This window comes from Prionailurus viverrinus, chromosome E1, assembly GCF_022837055.1.
Source record: "Prionailurus viverrinus isolate Anna chromosome E1, UM_Priviv_1.0, whole genome shotgun sequence".
Taxonomy (NCBI): Eukaryota; Metazoa; Chordata; class Mammalia; order Carnivora; family Felidae; genus Prionailurus; species Prionailurus viverrinus.
Window position 1 is genome coordinate 19,794,558 of NC_062574.1, and position 19,036 is coordinate 19,813,593.

At 35.9% G+C, this 19,036-nt stretch overlaps 1 protein-coding gene across 2 annotated transcripts in view; it reads left to right on the plus strand.

Moving 5' to 3' along the window:
- Positions 1-19,036, plus strand: part of SUZ12 (SUZ12 polycomb repressive complex 2 subunit) — a 46,786-nt gene that overhangs the window by 9,915 nt on the left and 17,835 nt on the right. For both annotated transcript variants that reach the window (XM_047831700.1, XM_047831701.1), the window contains 4 exons: positions 8,740-8,789; positions 12,948-13,033; positions 14,646-14,877; positions 15,793-15,886. In XM_047831700.1, the coding sequence (XP_047687656.1) occupies positions 8,740-8,789; positions 12,948-13,033; positions 14,646-14,877; positions 15,793-15,886 (462 nt within the window). The remainder of the gene's footprint in view (positions 1-8,739; positions 8,790-12,947; positions 13,034-14,645; positions 14,878-15,792; positions 15,887-19,036) is intronic.

A 19,036-nucleotide genomic window follows, 5' to 3' on the forward strand; every position in this document is an offset into this window, starting at 1 on the left:
AGAGCCTGGAGCCTGTTTCTGATTCTGTGTCTCCCTCTCTCTCTGCCCCTCGCCCGTTCATGCTCTGTCTCTCTCTGTCCCAAAAATAAATAAACGTTTGAAAAAAAATTTTTTTAAATAAATAAATAAATAATAAAAAAAATACAATAAAATTAGGCATAATCCTATTGTTCCACTGAACGTAACACATAGGATTGTAAGAAGTTCCTTACACAGCAAAATATGTAATGCCAGCACTGTAAAACTTTGTAAAATTTGGTCAAATTCTCCTACAAGAGAACAATACGAATCTTTGTTCTTCCTTGACATTAATTAGTAGAAGTTAAAATCTTAAGTCATACATAAAAACATATCTCTCTTCCATCTATATTTTTTATTCTGTACCATCTCAGACAGATCTTATTCAGTCTCGTTGGACCCTGGATTTGTTCAGTAGTGGTAGTCTGGGAGTCTTTCATTGGAACTCATGTTCTTTCAGCATTTCCCAAGTTACATTTCTACTCCTAAATCCCATGTATTTCATTCTCCAAAGTTCCAGAGGAATATCATGACATGAAAAATATTGTAGTCCCAGAGCCCAAAAGTTAGAACAATCAGCTGCCTGACCTATTTATGACATTTGTAATAACTCATAAACCAAACCAAATTCCCAGCATTATCTGTGCAAAATGAAGCTAGTGTTCAAGGATCTTTTATTATTTTGTATTCTAGATCTGCAGTTGTCTTACCTAGTTACAGATATTGGCAAAACTTACTAGGGGAAGCAGCTGATAGAGGAAAGAAAAACATGGACACTTTATGGTTTTTACTTCTTTAACATGCCAGTCAATTCATGGCAATAGACCAGAATTGACATTTATAACCCTAAAACTCAGTAATAAGCCCTACCATCTATGAAGATTGTTTCTTTTTTTGAAGAATGACTTCTGAAAACTCCATACCAAGTAGCAAATTTTAGAAATTCATAGTGGTTGCACCTACAGTCTCAAGTTTTTCCTGCTCTTTCTCCTTGCCTTTTTTTTTAGTGTGATAGGGTATATTTAAAATATGTCTTTTTAGAATGTCTGAAATAATTCCTTATATCCTGTCATCTTCAGCTCTAATTTTGACATTCCAGTATATTATGAGTTTTAATTTATTTTGGGTTTTGACCAAGCACTGTGGCTTATTGGAGTAAGTCTCTAGTCTTTCTTTAGTTATATATCCTGGCACGATTCCAGGAGCCTTTTGTGCTGTTAGTACTACCAGTTTCGGAATTCTGTAGTCATAACTCCTCTGACTTCTAAGTGTATATCCACTGGCTAAATGGTAGCATGAAAAGATTTCCAAATTTGAGTTGCTTCCAAAAGTGTTTCCTGGGGCCAGATGAGAAGCAAAATGTCTTTTCTCTCTTTCCCTTAATCATTATCCCTTCCTGGTCCACTGTTAGTTTTTTAAGAAATCCCCTTAAAAGATACCAGAACTAGGGGCGCCTGGGTGGCTCAGTCAGTTAAGCATCCAGCTCTTGATTTCAGCTCAGGTCATGATCTCATGGTCATGAGATCAAACCATGCTGGGTGTGGAGCCTGCTTAAGATTCTTGGTCTCCCTCTCCCCCTCCCCTGCTTGCACACCATGCTCGCTCTTTCAAAAAAAAAAAAAAAAAAAAAAAAAAAGAGAGAGAGATTCCAGAACTTGAGCTTTTACTAGGGATATTTTCAAGCCAGTGTTTTTGTAGATCAATAACATAAATTGCCTTTCATCGCTTTTTATTGTTGTTGTTACAACCTAAGCTTTTGAGTTAGTAATCTTCCTTTTTTGAGCATCTTTTGTATAATGAAGTTTGTATCTATATTTGTCTGAGATTGTAGTTTTTTTGGTGTATCAGGTCCAAAATTCTATACTAGTCCTAGGGGATAGGATGATGAACAAAACAGATGAAGGCCCTGCCGTTATGGAGAAAAAAGGCATAATTATATAATAATTACAATTAAAAAAATAATTGCTAGGAAAGAAAAAGATAGGGAAACTGGATGGAGTAGGAGAACCAGTTCTTGTTTGAGATGTTGGATTTGGGAATAGTGATGATCAGGGAGGCCTTCCTTTAAAAAATGAGCTGAGATATAAGAAAGGTGAATATAGGAATAAAATGGGGAGAGAGGGTGAAGAGATGGGTGATTCTAAATAAAGAGAATATTATATATATGTCATTTGAGGCCAGAGTAGCTAACTAGAAAGAATAAGGAGTGTGGTATTAGATAAAGCTAGAGCATATGGCCAGGGCCAGATAATGCAGAGGCTTGAAGGCTATTTGAGGATGTTGGTCTTTATCCCAAGAAACCCATAGATTACTTTAAATAGATGTATTGAATTAATGTCATTTCCCCACCCTTCTCCTTTTTAGCTTAGCTGCATTTTTAAAACTTCAGCCTGCTTCTTTAACTCAGTTGTACATCTTTTTCACCATTAATAAGATCTTAGGTGTTTCTCCCCTTTCTGTTTTCTTTAAACAATCTTGTATTGACTATAAATTTTGAGGTTGTTTTCAAATCAGCATGTTTTCATGTTCAAGTTTTAGTTGTTCCTCTTTCAGAACATAAGCCATGGATTTCTTTTTACTTACCTATTCCTAAAGGTGTCTTATCGGTTGCTACTGAGCATATCTGATTCTTAAAATCTAAGTGTTTAAGAACAATTTTAAGGTGTTTCTCCTTTTATAATCTTTGGGTTTACAATAATTCCTTTATGTTTTGTCTACTGTACTTCTGAAAGGAGATTTATTTATTTGTAATGGACTCCCTCACCTCATTCAACTCTATCTTCTCATTACAAAGTGTTCCCATCTGTATCTAAACCTCAGAAGATATGCTAGATTCCAGAATAATGGGCTTGATGTAGTCATCAGTTCCTCAATTTTATACATCATAGCATTAAATATATAAAAAATTATACGTTAAATACGTTAAGTGTCTACTTCTAACAGAAATAGCTTATCCTGTTTTGAGGTAATATAGCTATAACTCTAGAATTGAAGCCTTACGTCTACCACTGTCAGATTAATGTGTACAAATTAGAGGCACTAATCTTGGTCTCTTTCCACCATAAAAACTTTGGTCCTTCAGTGAGATCTGGCTATTAGTTTTTTTGAGAGGGCACATTCTTAAAATTTGAGTTTTCTACATGAACGTCATCTCAAAATGTTAATCCCTTATGAATTTAAATTTATTTAAACTCATTCCGTAGACAGCTTTAGAATTGTTAGATGTTTATGCTTGGAATCTTACCTCAAAATTTCAAATTCCTGATATAGTTTGCTGTTGCCCCATATCTTGCTTCCTCAGAAGATACAGATAGGGAGGGTGCCTGGGTGGCTCAGTTGGTTGAGCATCTGACTTCAGGTTAGGTCATGATCTTGTGGTCCATGAGTTCGAGCCCTGCTTGGGGCTCTGTGCTGACAGCTCAGAGCCTGCTTCAGATCTGTGTCTCTGTCTCTCTCTGCCCCTTCTCTGCTTGCTCTCGCTCTCTCTCAAAAATAAATGTTAAGGAAAAAAAAAAACAGCTAGGGAACACATCACAAAGATGAACCGGTGTCTTGTCTTGATTAAGTTAGGATCATGTGCAGCCTGGAACCAAATAGGCCTGACCAGTCCTACATGTTTCTTTGCTTTCCATTCTTAACTATTAAGATGTGGATATAGTAGCCACAAGAGAGGGAAGAGGGTAGGGGCGCTTGCGTGGCTCAGTCGGTTAAGGGTCTGACTCTTGCTTTCGGCTAAGGTCATGATCTCATGATTAGGGAGTTCGAGCCCCATGTTGGGCTCTGCTGACAGCATGGAACCTGCTTGGGATTCTCTCTCTCCCCTTCTCTTTGCCCATCACCCTCTCATGTGTGCGCTCTCACAATAAATAAACATGAAAAAAATTTAAAAAGAGGGGGAATAGAGTATCAGGAAGGGAAAGAAAATTGCCCTTTTTCCTTGAATGAAGCCAGCTATGGAAGAGGGCAACTAGGCCTCATTGTTACATTTTATTCCAGGTATATATTAGAGTTTTTACTTTTAGAAGGGGGAGGTACAGGGGAAATTATGCATAGCAAATCACATTCCCAAAGTTATTTTTTAAGTTGGTTAATTGAAACTTGGTGTTCTTTTTCTTTTTTTTAACGTTTGTTTATCTAAAATGTCTATATTTTATTTTTGAGGCGGGGGGGGGGGGTAGTGAGAGAGAGGGAGAGAGAATCCTAAGCAGGCTCAGTGCTGTTATCGCAAAGCCTAACACATGGTTCAAACCCACAAACTGTTGAGATGATGACCTGAGCCGAAATCAAGAGTCAGATGCTTAACAGACTGAGCCACCCAGGCACCCCTGGAATTCTTTTTCTTAAAGAAACAATGTTATGGGACACCTGGGTGGCTCAGTCGGTTACCACCAGGCGACTTCAGCTCAGGTCACGATCTCACGGTCTGTGGGTTCAAGCTCTGTGTCAGGCTCTGTGCTGGCAGTTCGGAGCTTGGAGCCTGCTTCTGATTCTGTGTCTCCCTCTCTCTCTGCCCCTCCCCTGCTTGCTCTCTGTCTCTCTCTCTCTCTCAAAAATAATAAACATTAAAAAATTTTTTTTTTTAAGAAACAATGTTAGGCTGATAGCTGAATGTGTGCTTCGTATCTTATTTAACTCACAGTGTACCGTTTGTTATTTTTTATGTTTCGTTAAAAATTTTTGATATTTATTTTTGAGAGAGAGCAAGTGGGGGAGGGGCAGAAAGAGAGGGAGACATAGAATCCAAATCTGTGAATATAGAGTCCAATGCAGGGTTTGAGCCTATGAACCGTGATATCATCTGAGCCACAGTCGGATGCTGAACTGACTGAGCCACCCAGGTGCCCCTAGGGTGTACCATTTATTTAAAAACAAATTTTTTTTTTTTTAGCATTTATTTATTTTTTGAGAGACAGAGAGAGACAGGGCATGAGTGGGAGAAGGGCAGAGAGACAGGGTCACAGATTCTGAGGCAGGCTCCAGGCTTTGAGCTGTCAGCACAGAGCCCGATGTGGAGTTTGAACTCCCCGAGCCGCAAGATCATGGCCTTAGGTAAAGTCGGATCCTTAACTGACTGAGGCACTCAGGCGCCCCCCCAACAATGTACCATTTAAAACTGTCTCAATCTGTCTGTGGTAAGGGACCTTTTTGTTTGTCTTTAATTTTCAGTCTTTCATAGATAGATACCTTTGTAAATACACTTACAGATCACAAGCTTAGATGTTATGGCAATGTTAGATTTCTGTAAAAGTTTTTAAGTTTCCTCTGTTTCTTGTTGTGGAATGAAAACAAGTTTCCCCTGTGACCTCAGTTTGCAGAACACATTTTGAATAACACAAATTTAAAATATTTTCTGGGGTAGATCAATGTCAGATGTTTCTGGCATTTCAGAATTGGAATTTAGAATCACATATTCTATAAAACAATGTAAATAATACTATAAGCAGAGCACTGAAGTATAATGGTCATGATCCCTGGCCTTAAAAATCTGTTACTCTAGGGGCACCTGACTGGCTCAGTTGGTAGAGCATGCGACTCCTGATCATGGGGTTGTGAGTTCAAGCCTCATGTTTGGCATCGAGTTTTAGTTTAAAAAAAAACCCTATTACTCTAGGAGGACATCGCTATTCTTAATGAAAAGCATTGCTAGGTGGTAGGGACACTGATGTAATAAAAAGATTGTGTGTGAAACAACAATGACAAAAAAGTGGGAAATAAAAGTACTTGGGATTAAGCTCTGATAATTAAGCTCTGGGATGGTTGGGGGTGGGACCATTGTAGAAGAGGATGAGTACTTTGATGGATACTTTATTATTTTATACAAGCCTCACAGTTTTGAGAGAGCTCATTTCCTCATTTTACAGATATTAGGTCACAGCTCATAACTGAGCCAGAATTTAAACTTGGATTTTTCTGTCTCTGTTTTACCATTGTATCTAATTTTCCTCTGTAGGGCTTTAGTGGAGATAAAAAGAAATGGGAGCCATATTCTAGACAGCAATTAGACAAAAGATTTGGCGGTTGGGGCTCATTGGAAAATTTGGAGAAAGGAATGATACATACAGAATAGTGTTTTAAGAGAATTAACCTGGCCTTGAGATGTAGGTTTAACTCAAACAACAAAGAATAGGATAGATGGGTTGTAATGGATTATCTTCTAACATGTGGAAATTATAGAATAATCCTCTTTGTCTTTCAGTTATGCTTTGGAGTTTCGGTAATTCTGCTTTGTAAGGTGACATTTATGAAACTGTTTTTTTTTTTATAGGAAAGTGCTTGTTTTCTTCTAGTAAAATGACATGTAGATTTTGTAGATGGCAGATACACTTTTTTTTTTTTTAATTTTTTTTTTTTCAACGTTTATTTATTTTGGGGACAGAGAGAGACAGAGCATGAACGGGGGAGGGGCAGAGAGAGAGGGAGACACAGAATCGGAAACAGGCTCCAGGCTCTGAGCCATCAGCCCAGAACCTGACACGGCGCTCGAACTCACAGACCGCGAGATCGTGACCTGGCTGAAGTCGGACGCTTAACCGACTGCACCACCCAGGCGCCCCACAGATACACTTTTTTTTTTTTTTTTTTTTTTTTTTTTTTTTTTTTTTTTTTTAATTTTTTTTTTTTTTAACGTTTATTTATTTTTGAGACAGAGAGAGACAGAGCATGAACGGGGGAGGGTCAGCTAGAGGGAGACACAGAATCTGAAACAGGCTCCGGGCTCTGAGCTGTCAGCACAGGGGCCCGATGCGGGGCTCGAACTCACGGACCGCGAGATCGTGACCTGAGCCGAAGTCGGCGCTCAACCGACTGAGCCACCCAGGCGCCCCCAGATACACTTTTTAAAATCAGCTTTGGATATAACTACCATTCAATAAAATACACCCACCTTAAGAGTATAGAGTTTTGACAAATGTACACACTTGCATTACCATAACCACAACCAAGATAGAACATTTCTATCATCTTGAAAAATCCCTTTGGGCCTCTTTCAAGTTTGTCTCCTTAATGTACTTTTTGGGTGGGGATGTGAGTTATATGTAGTTAGATTCGGTCTTTTTGGTGTATAGTTCTGAGTGTTGACAACTGCATGCAGTCAGGTAGCAACCACCACAATCATGATAAAGATTCCTAAAAATTCCCTCATGACCCTTTTATAGTCAGCCCTCTTCTTCCCCACCCCTTCTTTTAAAATCTGATGCATGTCAGAAAGTAATATACATTATTTACCTGTTTTCAAGGATCCTATTCTATCCCATTTATATTTTGTTGATGCTTAAGTTATAGTTGTTATTGTTAGTTTTCCCCTTATATTTATGCTTTCTAACTCTGCTTGGACCCTTACATTTCTACTCTTTCATAATCATTTTGTCCTCTATTGGTATCCTAGCATACTTAGTACTCTTCTAGAAATGCCTTTTGAGACCACTCACCCTGTAGTTTTTTTAGCATACAGTTTCATGGCTTACCTCAGTAAGAAGATAGAGACATTCTCACATTTTCTGTTGAAGGATCACTCTCCTCTTACTTCTCTAAGAAAGAGAGGAATCCTGGGCACAGTTACACAGCTAATCTCTTTATAGTATGACCTCATTTTCAATCATTACTTGCTCCTTAAAACTCTTTTGCCTCAATGTCTTTACATAACTCTTCCCTGATTATAAGAATGACTAGATTGTCACCATCATTAAAAAAAAAAACATACAACCATACCCTTTATTGATCTTACTGTCTTTTACACTAGTAAATTTTTTGATTAAGGAATCAATATTCCTTCCCTTCCCCAACATCTGTTCTCTAGAATCTGGTATCTGTCAGTATCACACTACAAAAACCATATTCTAGAAAGTTATGAATGGCTCCTGGTCAACTAATAGATTGCTCTCTTTTTCAGTTTAAAGGTACTACAAAAGCCTATGGATGTTTCTTTTTATTCTGTCTCATCTTCATAGTTTTTCCATGTCAGTTGATGATTCTCAAAACAAAAGGATCAGTATAGTTTATGTTTCCTTTTCCATTGCTTCTAAAACAAACAGTGAAAATGACATGTTGAAACAATAAATTACAAATCTATAACAGATCTGTAATTGTATATTTCACCCCTAATGGAAGAAGAAAATGATGGTTCTGCATCATTTGTTAGGAGATTGAATTTCCCCAGCTTGAAAATATTCAAGCATTTTTGTATGGATTCAGCTACCCTTATCAAAATTTTCTTTTTAAGGCCTGGGAAGAGAAATGTGTTCACATTTTATAGGTAGATGGTACTAAATTACAGTAACGTATTTGCTGATCTGTTTCTTTTCTGCCTTATTCCTGTGGTATTTTTTTTTTAATTTATTTTTTAATTTACATCCAAATTAGCATATAGTGCAACAATGATTTCAGGAGTAGATTCCTTAATGTCTCCTACTCAATTAGCTCCTTGCCCCTCCAGCAACCCTCTGTTTGTTCTCTGTATTTAAGAGTCTCTTATGTTTTGTCCCCCTCCCTGTTTTTGTATTAATTTTGCTTCCTTTGGTATTTTTGTATGGTGTATTTTTATGTTTTGTTTTTCATAGGCTTGTGTGAAGTTGTGGGCTTGCATAGAATTAAGAGTAAGAAGGTCAAATATTATTTGTAGATTACCTGAAGTAACTAATTTGATTTCAATCTTAATTTTTAAAGTTTAGGCTATTTTTATTATAGAGTGTTAAAGTGATAAATTTTTTTTTTTTGTTTTTTTAGCTTGTCAGCTCATCTACAGCTTACATTTACTGGTTTCTTCCACAAAAATGGTATGTACTTGAAAGTAAATGTATTGGCATTCTAACATCAAAACACCTTTGTGAATGTAAAAAATTATTTCGCGTGTATGTATCAATTTCTAAAATTAGGGGTGCCTGAGTGGGTCAGTCAGTTAAGCATCCAACTTGGGCTCAGGTCATGATTGTACAGTTCATGGTTTCGAGCCCCACGTTGAGCTCTGTGCTGACAGCTTGGAGCCTCGAGCCTGCTTCGGATTCTGTGTCTCCCTCTCTTTCTGCCCCACCCCCTTCTCTCTCTCCAAAAATAAATAAACACTAAAAAATATTTATAAAATTATATTTAATGGAAAAGATGTCGATTCTGATAATTCAGTTTCTCTTTAGTTGATTTTTCCAACAATTCGGTTACTGCTTTATGTGGTCAATGATGGGATGTGGAAGATATAACTTGTCACTCTTTAAACTTTTAAAGTAGTGGTTCTTAAATTTTAGTGTTTGTAGAAATATTTTGACAGTTTGTTTAAAATATGTATACCTGGACCTCCAAAGACTCAGATCTAGTAGGATATAGCTTTGGTATACCAACGTTTGGTAAAACTTAAGAGTTTTAATAAAGCATTTTAATAAAGCACCGAGGTAATTGAGAAGTTGGTTGTCTCAGGAATAAATTTTATGAAACTGGCTTAAGAGCTTTTTTAGGTGGACCTTATACATAAGATCTTGTTCATAGCCTGGTTTCCTTATTGCTTTCCTGCTATTGATTTAAGTTTTTTTTTTTTTTAATTTTTTTTTTTTTTCAACGTTTATTTATTTTTGGGACAGAGAGAGACAGAGCATGAATGGGGGAGGGGCAGAGAGAGAGGGAGACACAGAATCGGAAACAGGCTCCAGGCTCTGAGCCATCAGCCCAGAGCCTGACGCGGGGCTCGAACTCCCGGACCGCGAGATCATGACCTGGCTGAAGTCGGACGCTTAACCGACTGCGCCACCCAGGCGCCCCTTGATTCAAGTTTTAAGTAGATTTTGAAATTGTTAAAATTATTTAGTGTTGTGTGTGATCATTCTTGAAGGTCAGTGTTAGCTGCATCTGGCTTATGTAGAAATAGATGGAATTCCACCTCTTCACTCTAAATGGTACTTTTTAGGGCACTAACTATTGCTGTAAAAAAAAGGCTATATAATATTGTCTTACCCATCTCAGAGCCATCATCTTTCCAGAGATCATAACTAGAAAATGGGAAAATCTTTTCATATAATTAAGTTTCTTAGATTTTGTTATTTCTTACTTCCAATGTATTTTGAACTTTAACTGTCTTAGAATCTGGAATAGGTGAAGCGTCTCCTGAGTAGAACCCTTTCTGCATAAACATTTTTAGTTGATGTTATTGCATCCTCTATTTTTTTTTATTTGTTCTTGAGAAAGAGAGTGCGCACGAGCAGGGGAGGTGCAGAGAGAGAGAGCGTGACAGAGGATCCGAAGTGGGCTGAGCACTGACAGAAGACAGCCCTATGTGGGGCTTGAACTCATGAATTGTGAGATCATGACCTGAACTGAAGTCAGATACTCAACCAACTGAGCCACCCAGGCATCCCACATTATAATTTTTAAAAAATACAGTAATAAAACAACAGAAGCAACCACTGCTACCAGTGGAATATATCAATATGTTAGGTATTTTACAAAGAGAAGTATATTGTCTTAAATGTCACTTCATTAAAAGAAGTTAAAGTATGCTAGGTAGAGTTTCATTTGGTTTCAAAATGGATAAAATGCCACTTGGCTTATCCATCTTTAATTATCATGTAATGGAATAAAATCTTTACAAGAAACATGTCAAGTTGGTAATCCTTGGTATTGTTTAATAAGAAACAAAGTTTAATAATAATATATTAGAACACTTTGAAACCCTTATCAGGTTTTTTTACATGAGAAGTTTGAAATCTGGTCAGATCTGTATTAGCAGCTACTGTAACTTTAATTCTAGCTTTACCTTAGATCTGGTCCATTTTTTTTATATATAAGTAAACTGAGTAGCGTTTTTATGTTTTTTCCTAAATTACTTATAATCATCTTGTAGAGTCCTTTTTTCTACTCATTCATTTTATTGGTTTTCTGTGGTACTTTTAAGGTACTCTGGGGGGCACCTGGGTGACGCGGTTGAGCCTCTGACTTTTGATGTCAGCTCAGGTCATGATCCAAGTGTTGTGGGATCAGGCTCCGTATTGGGCTCCACACTGAGCATGGAGCCTGCTTAAGATTCTTTCTCTCCCTCTTTCCATCTCCCCTGCTCACATTCTCTCTAAAATAAAAAATTGAAAAGAAAAGTAGTAATACAGTACATGGATCATAATACTTCAGAAGCTTATAGTTTGAATTTTATAGTTTCGTTAGCCCTTTGTTCCCAGGGATGTACATAAAACATGTAAAGTTATTCATAACTGAAATTGGTGATGGATATTAATTGAATATTTACTAATTAAAGTTACTTGATTAATATTTAAGTTGAATTAATTTTACTTAGCTGAAATTAACTGGATAGTAGTCTGATTAAACTTTTTTCCTGTCTACATAACAAAAATATGTAAAGTTCAAAATTGCTCAAACTCAAAGTTTTAATTTTTTCTTGATGTTACTGAAGTAAATAAGAAAGTAAACTCTGTTGATACTTTTGTTTCCAGAAAATAATTTGCCACTTTTTGAAAATTAGTGAAAGTTGGGAAGAAGCAGCTATATTGCCTCTCTTGTCTAATTAAGCTATATTTATACTTTTTTTTTTTAAGAAACCAAGACAGAAAAGCAACATTAAGATTCCTAAAATGTGATTATTTTTCCTTTTGTTTTTTATTTTTTATTTATTTATTTTTTCCTTTTGTTTTTAAATGAAGACTTTTGTTAGCTATTACTACTTGAAACTGGTTAGAATGAATATACAAAGATATTAGGGTGCTATTTTCATAGTTAGTATTGTTTGGAGAGTGTTTTTTGTTACTGCATTTTAAACATTGGATTTTTTTTTTCTGCTGTATTAAAGTTTTTTATCCTGGATATAACTTTCAAAGATACTAATTCAAACGTATTTTATGTACACCCCTACATAAGAAGAATGTTTTCAAGTAAAAAAAAGAGTTATCCAAAATCTCAGAACAAAAATTAAGTTTTTTTATGTCTTGTGGATTCATCTATTATGGTAGTTCTATATATATTATTGAAACAATGATAAATGATTAGTTTGAACTATTAATAATGCCTTTAGGATCGAAGACAAGTATGTTATAGAAAAGTACTCTTAGAACCGCAATTTGCAAAAGCCTTTGTTAATTAATTGATACAGGGAATATATATAAAATACAGGATTTTAAATTAAAATCCTTAAGATTTGTAAACCCAGGTAGTAAATAATATCCTAGTTTTTGCTATCCTGTGTAGGCTTTAGAGAAATTCTGGGAAAAAGATAAAAAACTAGCTATTTTTCTTGTGAAATTATATTATAGTTGTTTAGGTAACTTTTACACTGTTAAATGTTTTAGAAATCCATTATTAATCCTTTTGGTCACAAGGCCTGGTCAAATCAAAGAACTTTTCTGGTTTAATATCGCTGTGTATTCAAAATGAACATATATAATAATAACTAGTTCATTTTAAGTGTATCTTTAAGTAATTTTTGTAATAGATTTTGGGAGAAGGAAAAAACCTTTTAATGTTAATTTTGTGTGTGGTTGTCTCTCCTGAATATTTCATTCGTGTTTTCTGCCATGAAGCTTTAACTGTATTTGTCAAAAAATATTTTTGACTAACAGTGTATTATATTCTCTTATTACTGTAAATGTTAAATCTTTATAGCCAAATAAATTTTACTTATCTTTATAGCCAAATAAGTAAATATTTTTAGTATTAAAGTAATTGAGCATCTTACTTGAATCAAAAGAAAATCACAGTATTGTAGGAAGGTAATTATAATTGTATTGTGAAAGGTTTATTTAAATGACTATGAAGGCTTTGAAAGAGTTTGCTGCAAATTCGAAAATGATTTTGGGGGAAAAATGAGTAAACTTCTGAGAAGTATTCATTATAGGAAGTCTTTTGTTGGAAATTACTTAGGAAAATGAGTTGGAAAGTCTTTTGTTGGAAATTACTTAGAAAAATATAAATATCAAAAAAATATTTTAAAGTATTGATTTTCTGTTTAGATAAGCCATCACAAAACTCAGAAAATGAACAAAATTCTGTTACCCTGGAAGTCCTGCTTGTGAAAGTTTGCCACAAAAAAAGAAAGGTAACATGTAAAATGATACTGGTAGATTATGTGGAATAATTTTTGTAATTGAATATGTTCGTGCATATGTATTGTGCTTTTTAAACCTTGAAAGCTTTTAAATATGTCGATGCTGAATTATAAAACTCATAGCCTCTTTTGCCAACCTTGCAGACTCATGTTTTTTTCTGGACTGGCTGTAGATGTCTGCATAAAACTTTCTTCTATAGGAGTTTGACACTGAAGGAAAGAAACTATCTTTTAGCATCTTAGGACATAAATTCAGTTGCTGCTCTACCACTTCAGTCTCTTAGCTAATTTTTTTTTTTAGCTATTTGAACCAATTGAAATTTAAGTAAGGGCTGAGAGAGTTACCTCTTGTAACACTACTCTCAGGAAAGAAATTTTGTTGCCAGTATTATCAGCCATTGCTGATAATTTTTATTTGTTGCTTCACATTTTTATTTGTAAGATTAAATCATTTCATCATAGAAACACATGTTACGATGGTTAAATTACCTTGGCAACCCACTAAAGCCAACAGTTATACTTCTGGTAGCTTCAAGAGCTAGGGTATTTTAAGAGTAGGAATGACCTGTATAGAGGTTCCTGTTGCTGATGTTCTTCCAAAATCATGGTAAGGCGATACAGGGCTTGAACACTAGTAGAGCACTTGTATGGAGTGCACTAAGGTGATAGACACTAAGGTGATAGACAGTGCAATCCTGGTATGCATGATAAACAGTGATGTGAAAATTCTTCAAGATATGTTATATTCAGGCAAAAAAAAAAAAGTGAATACAACTATAGTGGCCGTTTTTGTGTTTCAAAAAAATAATAGATGTAAACATTTGCTTAGAAGGATATATACAACCAACTGCTAATGTTATCTTTGGAGTGTAGGACCTGGGGAAGTGGGGCGGACTTAAATATTTCTCATTTTATACTCTTTTGTAGAGTAGAATTTTTTTTTTAGATAATAAGAACATGTTCTATTTTCAAAAAGAAGCTGCTAACTTGCTATAAAGGTCTTCCACATCTTCTCAGTTTTCAATTATTTTTTTTCAGTATAACTCCACTTATATAATTATACACTTGATCTCAGCCAAAAGGCCGAGAAGCGATTCCACTTATATAATTATAGAACATTACTCATAAGATGATTAATATTGCTTTTATTAAGCAGCATTTAAACATACGGATTTACTATTTCATAAAGTTGACAGTGGTGTTATTATAATTTTCTCATTTCTAATGGTCCCATCAATTATTTTGTTAAAGTAGAAGATTTAAGGGAAAAGATTATTAATTTATATGAGCTTAACATTTTAAGCATGGTTTTAATTCCATATTTCTAAGGTAAAAGTATTTCAGATGACCACCAGCTAAATATTGGATATACTGTATCATTATCTTTATCACATTGGATTGGAGAAATCCTCAGTTGTGTTATTTGGTATATGGTTATTCCAAATTTTTTTTTTGTTTCATCACAATTTTCAGAACTATGGTTAGAATTTCAGCATGCCATTTGGTAATGATGTTTCCTATATCTGTGATTAGAAGTTTTATTATAACTCATATAATTGCATATGGATAAATAAGTATAATTTCATAATCTTTGCCTTTGCAGGATGTAAGTTGTCCAATAAGGCAAGTTCCTACAGGTAAAAAGCAGGTGCCTTTGAATCCTGATCTCAATCAAACAAAACCTGGAAATTTCCCGTCCCTTGCAGTTTCCAGTAATGAATTTGAACCTAGTAACAGCCATATGGTGAAGTCTTACTCATTGCTATTTAGAGTGACTCGTCCGGGAAGAAGAGAGTTTAATGGAATGATTAATGGAGAAACCAATGAAAATATTGGTAATTTTTGTTATAATAATTTTAATTTATTTTAAACTTTACTTTTCCAAGAAAGAAGTAGAAGTAAATTGCATGCATTCTAAAGGCATGGCCTTTATCTGCAAATCTTTTACAGTCTGATAAGATCATTAATCTTATGGTAGCTTGCCCTGGATCTTAAACTGTTGGCTATTGTGCTGTACAAGGTATTTAATCTGTAAAGTTTTCATTGTTCCATGACAAAACGTATTTCATGTAGTAAAAAAAATTATATTAAACAGTGGATAGAGAAGACTGGTATTTCAAATTAGTCTCTCAGCAAACAGAATTTCATCCCCCCCCCCCCCAGAATTTTATTGTGAAAAATTTCATACATACACAGCCATTGAAAGAGTTTATGTAGTGAACATCTAACTACCCACCGCTTAGATTCTGTAATTAAGATTTTACTGTATTTGCTTATCACATATCTATTCCTCTGTCTTCCCAACAGTTCTGAATCTACCTTTGAGGGAATCATTCAACCAAAATATAGGTGCTGAGGATACAAAGATTAAAACATCCAGTTCTGTCTTCCAAAAGGTCACAAAAACTGACCTAAGAGTACAGAGATATAAATAATTGTAGCAAAATGATGAGTGGTATAATAGAGGTACATGTGAAGTTTAGTGGAGAAGCACCTTGGGAGAAATAATCTTTGAGTCTTGAAGTATCCTTTGAAGTTCTTGAAAAATAATGATAAATGAGGATTTTTTTTCTCCTTGCCTAGTAAGGACATACACATATGGTAAAACATAAAATTGAAGAGTGTAAATCTGGATATTGTATCACAACTTAATTGTAATTTATACGTAATTTGGGATAAGGGACCATATACCATAAATATGACATTTTTGTTTGAATATGTGATTCATGAGAAATGTTTGTGAAATACAGATGTCAATGAAGAACTTCCAGCTAGAAGAAAACGAAATCGTGAAGATGGGGAAAAGACATTTGTTGCACAAATGACAGTATTTGATAAAAACAGGTAATGTTGATGGACAAGTGAGGTTCCCATAATGTTCTGGAATGTTTTTATTCTCAAGCATAATATAGTGTGATATTTCTTTGCCAAATTTCTCTTTATTCTTAAAAATGAAAAAATGTGTAAATACTGAATTTTTCTCTTTGTCACATAGCAAGCAATAAACACAGACGAGTTGTTACTGGAATGGCTCAGTTAAGATTGTGTATTAGGCATGTATTTTCTGAGTGTCCCTTTGTCAGACACTGTTCTAGGTTAGTGAAAAGGCAAAAGAAAAAAAAAGAAAGAAAAAATCTCTCCCTTCATGGAGCTTAACTTCTAGTGGAGAAAACAGACACCACTGCCCCCAAAATTCTATCAACTAATGTCACTTAGTGATAAGTGTTAAGTGGTTGTTTTATAGAGAAAGCCTCTAGGAGAAGGTAATATTTGAACAGAAATCTGAATTAAGTGGGCCATGTGCGCATCTTGACACTATGTATTTCCTGTAGAGATAAGGAAGAGATCTGTGTGTCATCATGTAGCTCTATGTGTATTTGGCACAGGGTAGCAAAGACGACCTGGATTTGTCATCATCTCTGCAGTTTTCATTGGGGAGGGAAGCATCTTAGTGCCAGTGAAAGAAGATCTAGGAAACAAAGGCAGCATTTTTTTTAATGTTTTTATTTTATTTTTATTATTTTGAGAGAGACTGAGCAGGGGCAGGGCAGAGAGAGAGAGAGAGGGAGACACAGAATCTGAAGCAGGTTCCCGGTTTTGAGCTGTCAGCACAGAGCTCAACAAGGGGCTTGAACTCCCAGACCATGAGATCGTGACCTGAGCCCAAGTCGGACGCTTAACCGACTGAGCCACCAGTAGCATTCTTTTTTGACCCAGTTGGAGAATGGAACCTGTAATGTGCCATGAGTTCTTGTTTCAGGCTGCTTGCTAGTGGTTAACACAGTTCACTAATAGTCAGGTATAGGAGAAAGAGCCAAGGACAGCAACTAGTACATTCTCCCTACTCTTTAAAAAGTACTAGATTGTTGCTTTATGTAATCACTTGTTAGCCACCAGGTAAAGAAAGTCACGAGGCCTTTAATAGAAAAGTAAAGATGGTTAGGAAAAATGCCATAAGTTCTGGTTACTGTATTAGAATAAATCACTTAACATCACTATTAGAATATATCACTTAATATTAAAACAATATAGTGTCTTTGTGAAGTTTAACTTACGAGTTAAAGATTTATTTTTTAATGTTTATTTTTGAGAGAGTGCAGGGGAGAGGCAGGGAGAGAGGGAGACAGAGGATCTGAAGCTAGCTCTGCGCTGACAGTAGAGAGCCTGATGTGGGGCTTGAACTCACAAACTATGAGATCACCTGAGCCAAAGTCGGATGTTTAACCCACTGAGCCTGCCCGGCACCCCGTGAGTTAGAGATTTAAATGGAAAACAACAGAAACAAATGTTCTAGGAGATAGTAGTTATGTCTGTGGGAGAAGCAAGTAGGATGCAGCACACTGGGCTTTGTTGGTGTTGGTCAGTGTTCTATTTTAGGCAGCACGGGGGGTGTGTGTGTGTGTGTGCGTGCGTGCCTTTTAAAATTCTTTCTACCTTATATATGTATTAACACATTCCTTTTACTTATGAAATACTGCCTTTTTTTTAAAGTTTATTTTTAAGAGAGAGAGTGCACGTGTGAGCAAGTGAAGGGCCGAGAGAGAGGGGCACAGAGTATCAGAAGTGGGCTCTGCGCTGACAGCAGAGCAGAGCCTGATGTGGGGCTCGAATTCACAAACTATAAGATCATGACCTGAGCCAAAGTCAGATGCTCAACCGATTGAGGCACCCCTGAAATACCGCTTTCTGTTTAATAAATAAAAGTACCAAGAAGAAAACACAGAATTTTCCCCCCACTTATATTGAAAATTTTCTTTCTTTCTTTTTTTTTTTGTAATGATTTTATTTTTGAGTAATCTCTACACCCTATGTGGGACTTGAACTCGCGACCTCGAGATCAAGTATTGCATGTTCTTCCCTACTGAGCTAGCCAGGCGCCCCATTATGAAAATTTCTGAACTGTGAAAAAGTTGAACAATAAATATCATTAATACCCACATAACCCTTCACTGTTAACATCAGTTGTTAACGTTTTACCTTTGCTTTATTTGTGAATGTGTATTTTATTCTTGTGCTTAACCGTTTGAAAGTTAGTTTGTGACACTCTACTTTCATTCCTCACTCCTAAAGTATGTATGCATCTCCTGGAAACAAGGACGGTTCCTTCATAACCACAATACACCTGTCATACTCAGGAATTTTAATACTCTTCCCAGCTGACCACAATAATGCCCCCCTCATAGCTATTCCCCCTCTCCCACCCCGCCCCCAGTCAAGGGTTGTGATCTGTGAGCTAGTTGTTAATTGCCATATCTATTCAGTCTCCTTCAGTTTGGGATAGTTCTTCAACCCTTTTTCTTTTTTCTGTTCTTTCTGCCTTTGCTACACTTTCTACTGTTAATTATAATTCGTATTACGTTGTTGTACATTGAAGTATAGGTGACACATGATACTCCTTTCGGGGATACAGCTAGTAATTCCAACATAGTGATTTGACAATTCCGTACATTTTGCAGGGTTTGCAATAAGTGTAGTCACCGTCTGTCACCATAGACAGGATGTTCTCATCCCTGTGACTTATTTATTTTATAACTGGAAGTTTGTACCTCCTACTCTCCTTCACTTCTTCTTTTTTTTTTTTTTTAAGTTTGTTTATTTATTTATTTTGAGAGAGAGCACACATGTGTGTGCAAGTGGAAGAAGGGCAGAGAAAAAGAATCCCAGGCAGGCTCAGCACAGAGCCCAATGCAGGGCTCAGTCTCACTCGCCATGAGATCTTGACCTGAGCTGAAATCAAGAGTTGGACGCTTAACTGACTGATCCACCCAGGAGTCCTGCTTTCACCTATTTTGTTTATCCCCGACACCCCTCCCCTCTGGCAACCACTAGTTTGTTTTCTGTTTATGCACCTGTGTCCTTTCTCTTTTTGTTGTTTATCTGTGATACTTTTTAAAGTACAGGCCTGTAGTTTTGCAAAACGTCTCTCGGTTTGGACTTTTGTGATATGTCCTTATAATTAGATTCAGGTTAAACATTTTGGGCAGGAACATTGAA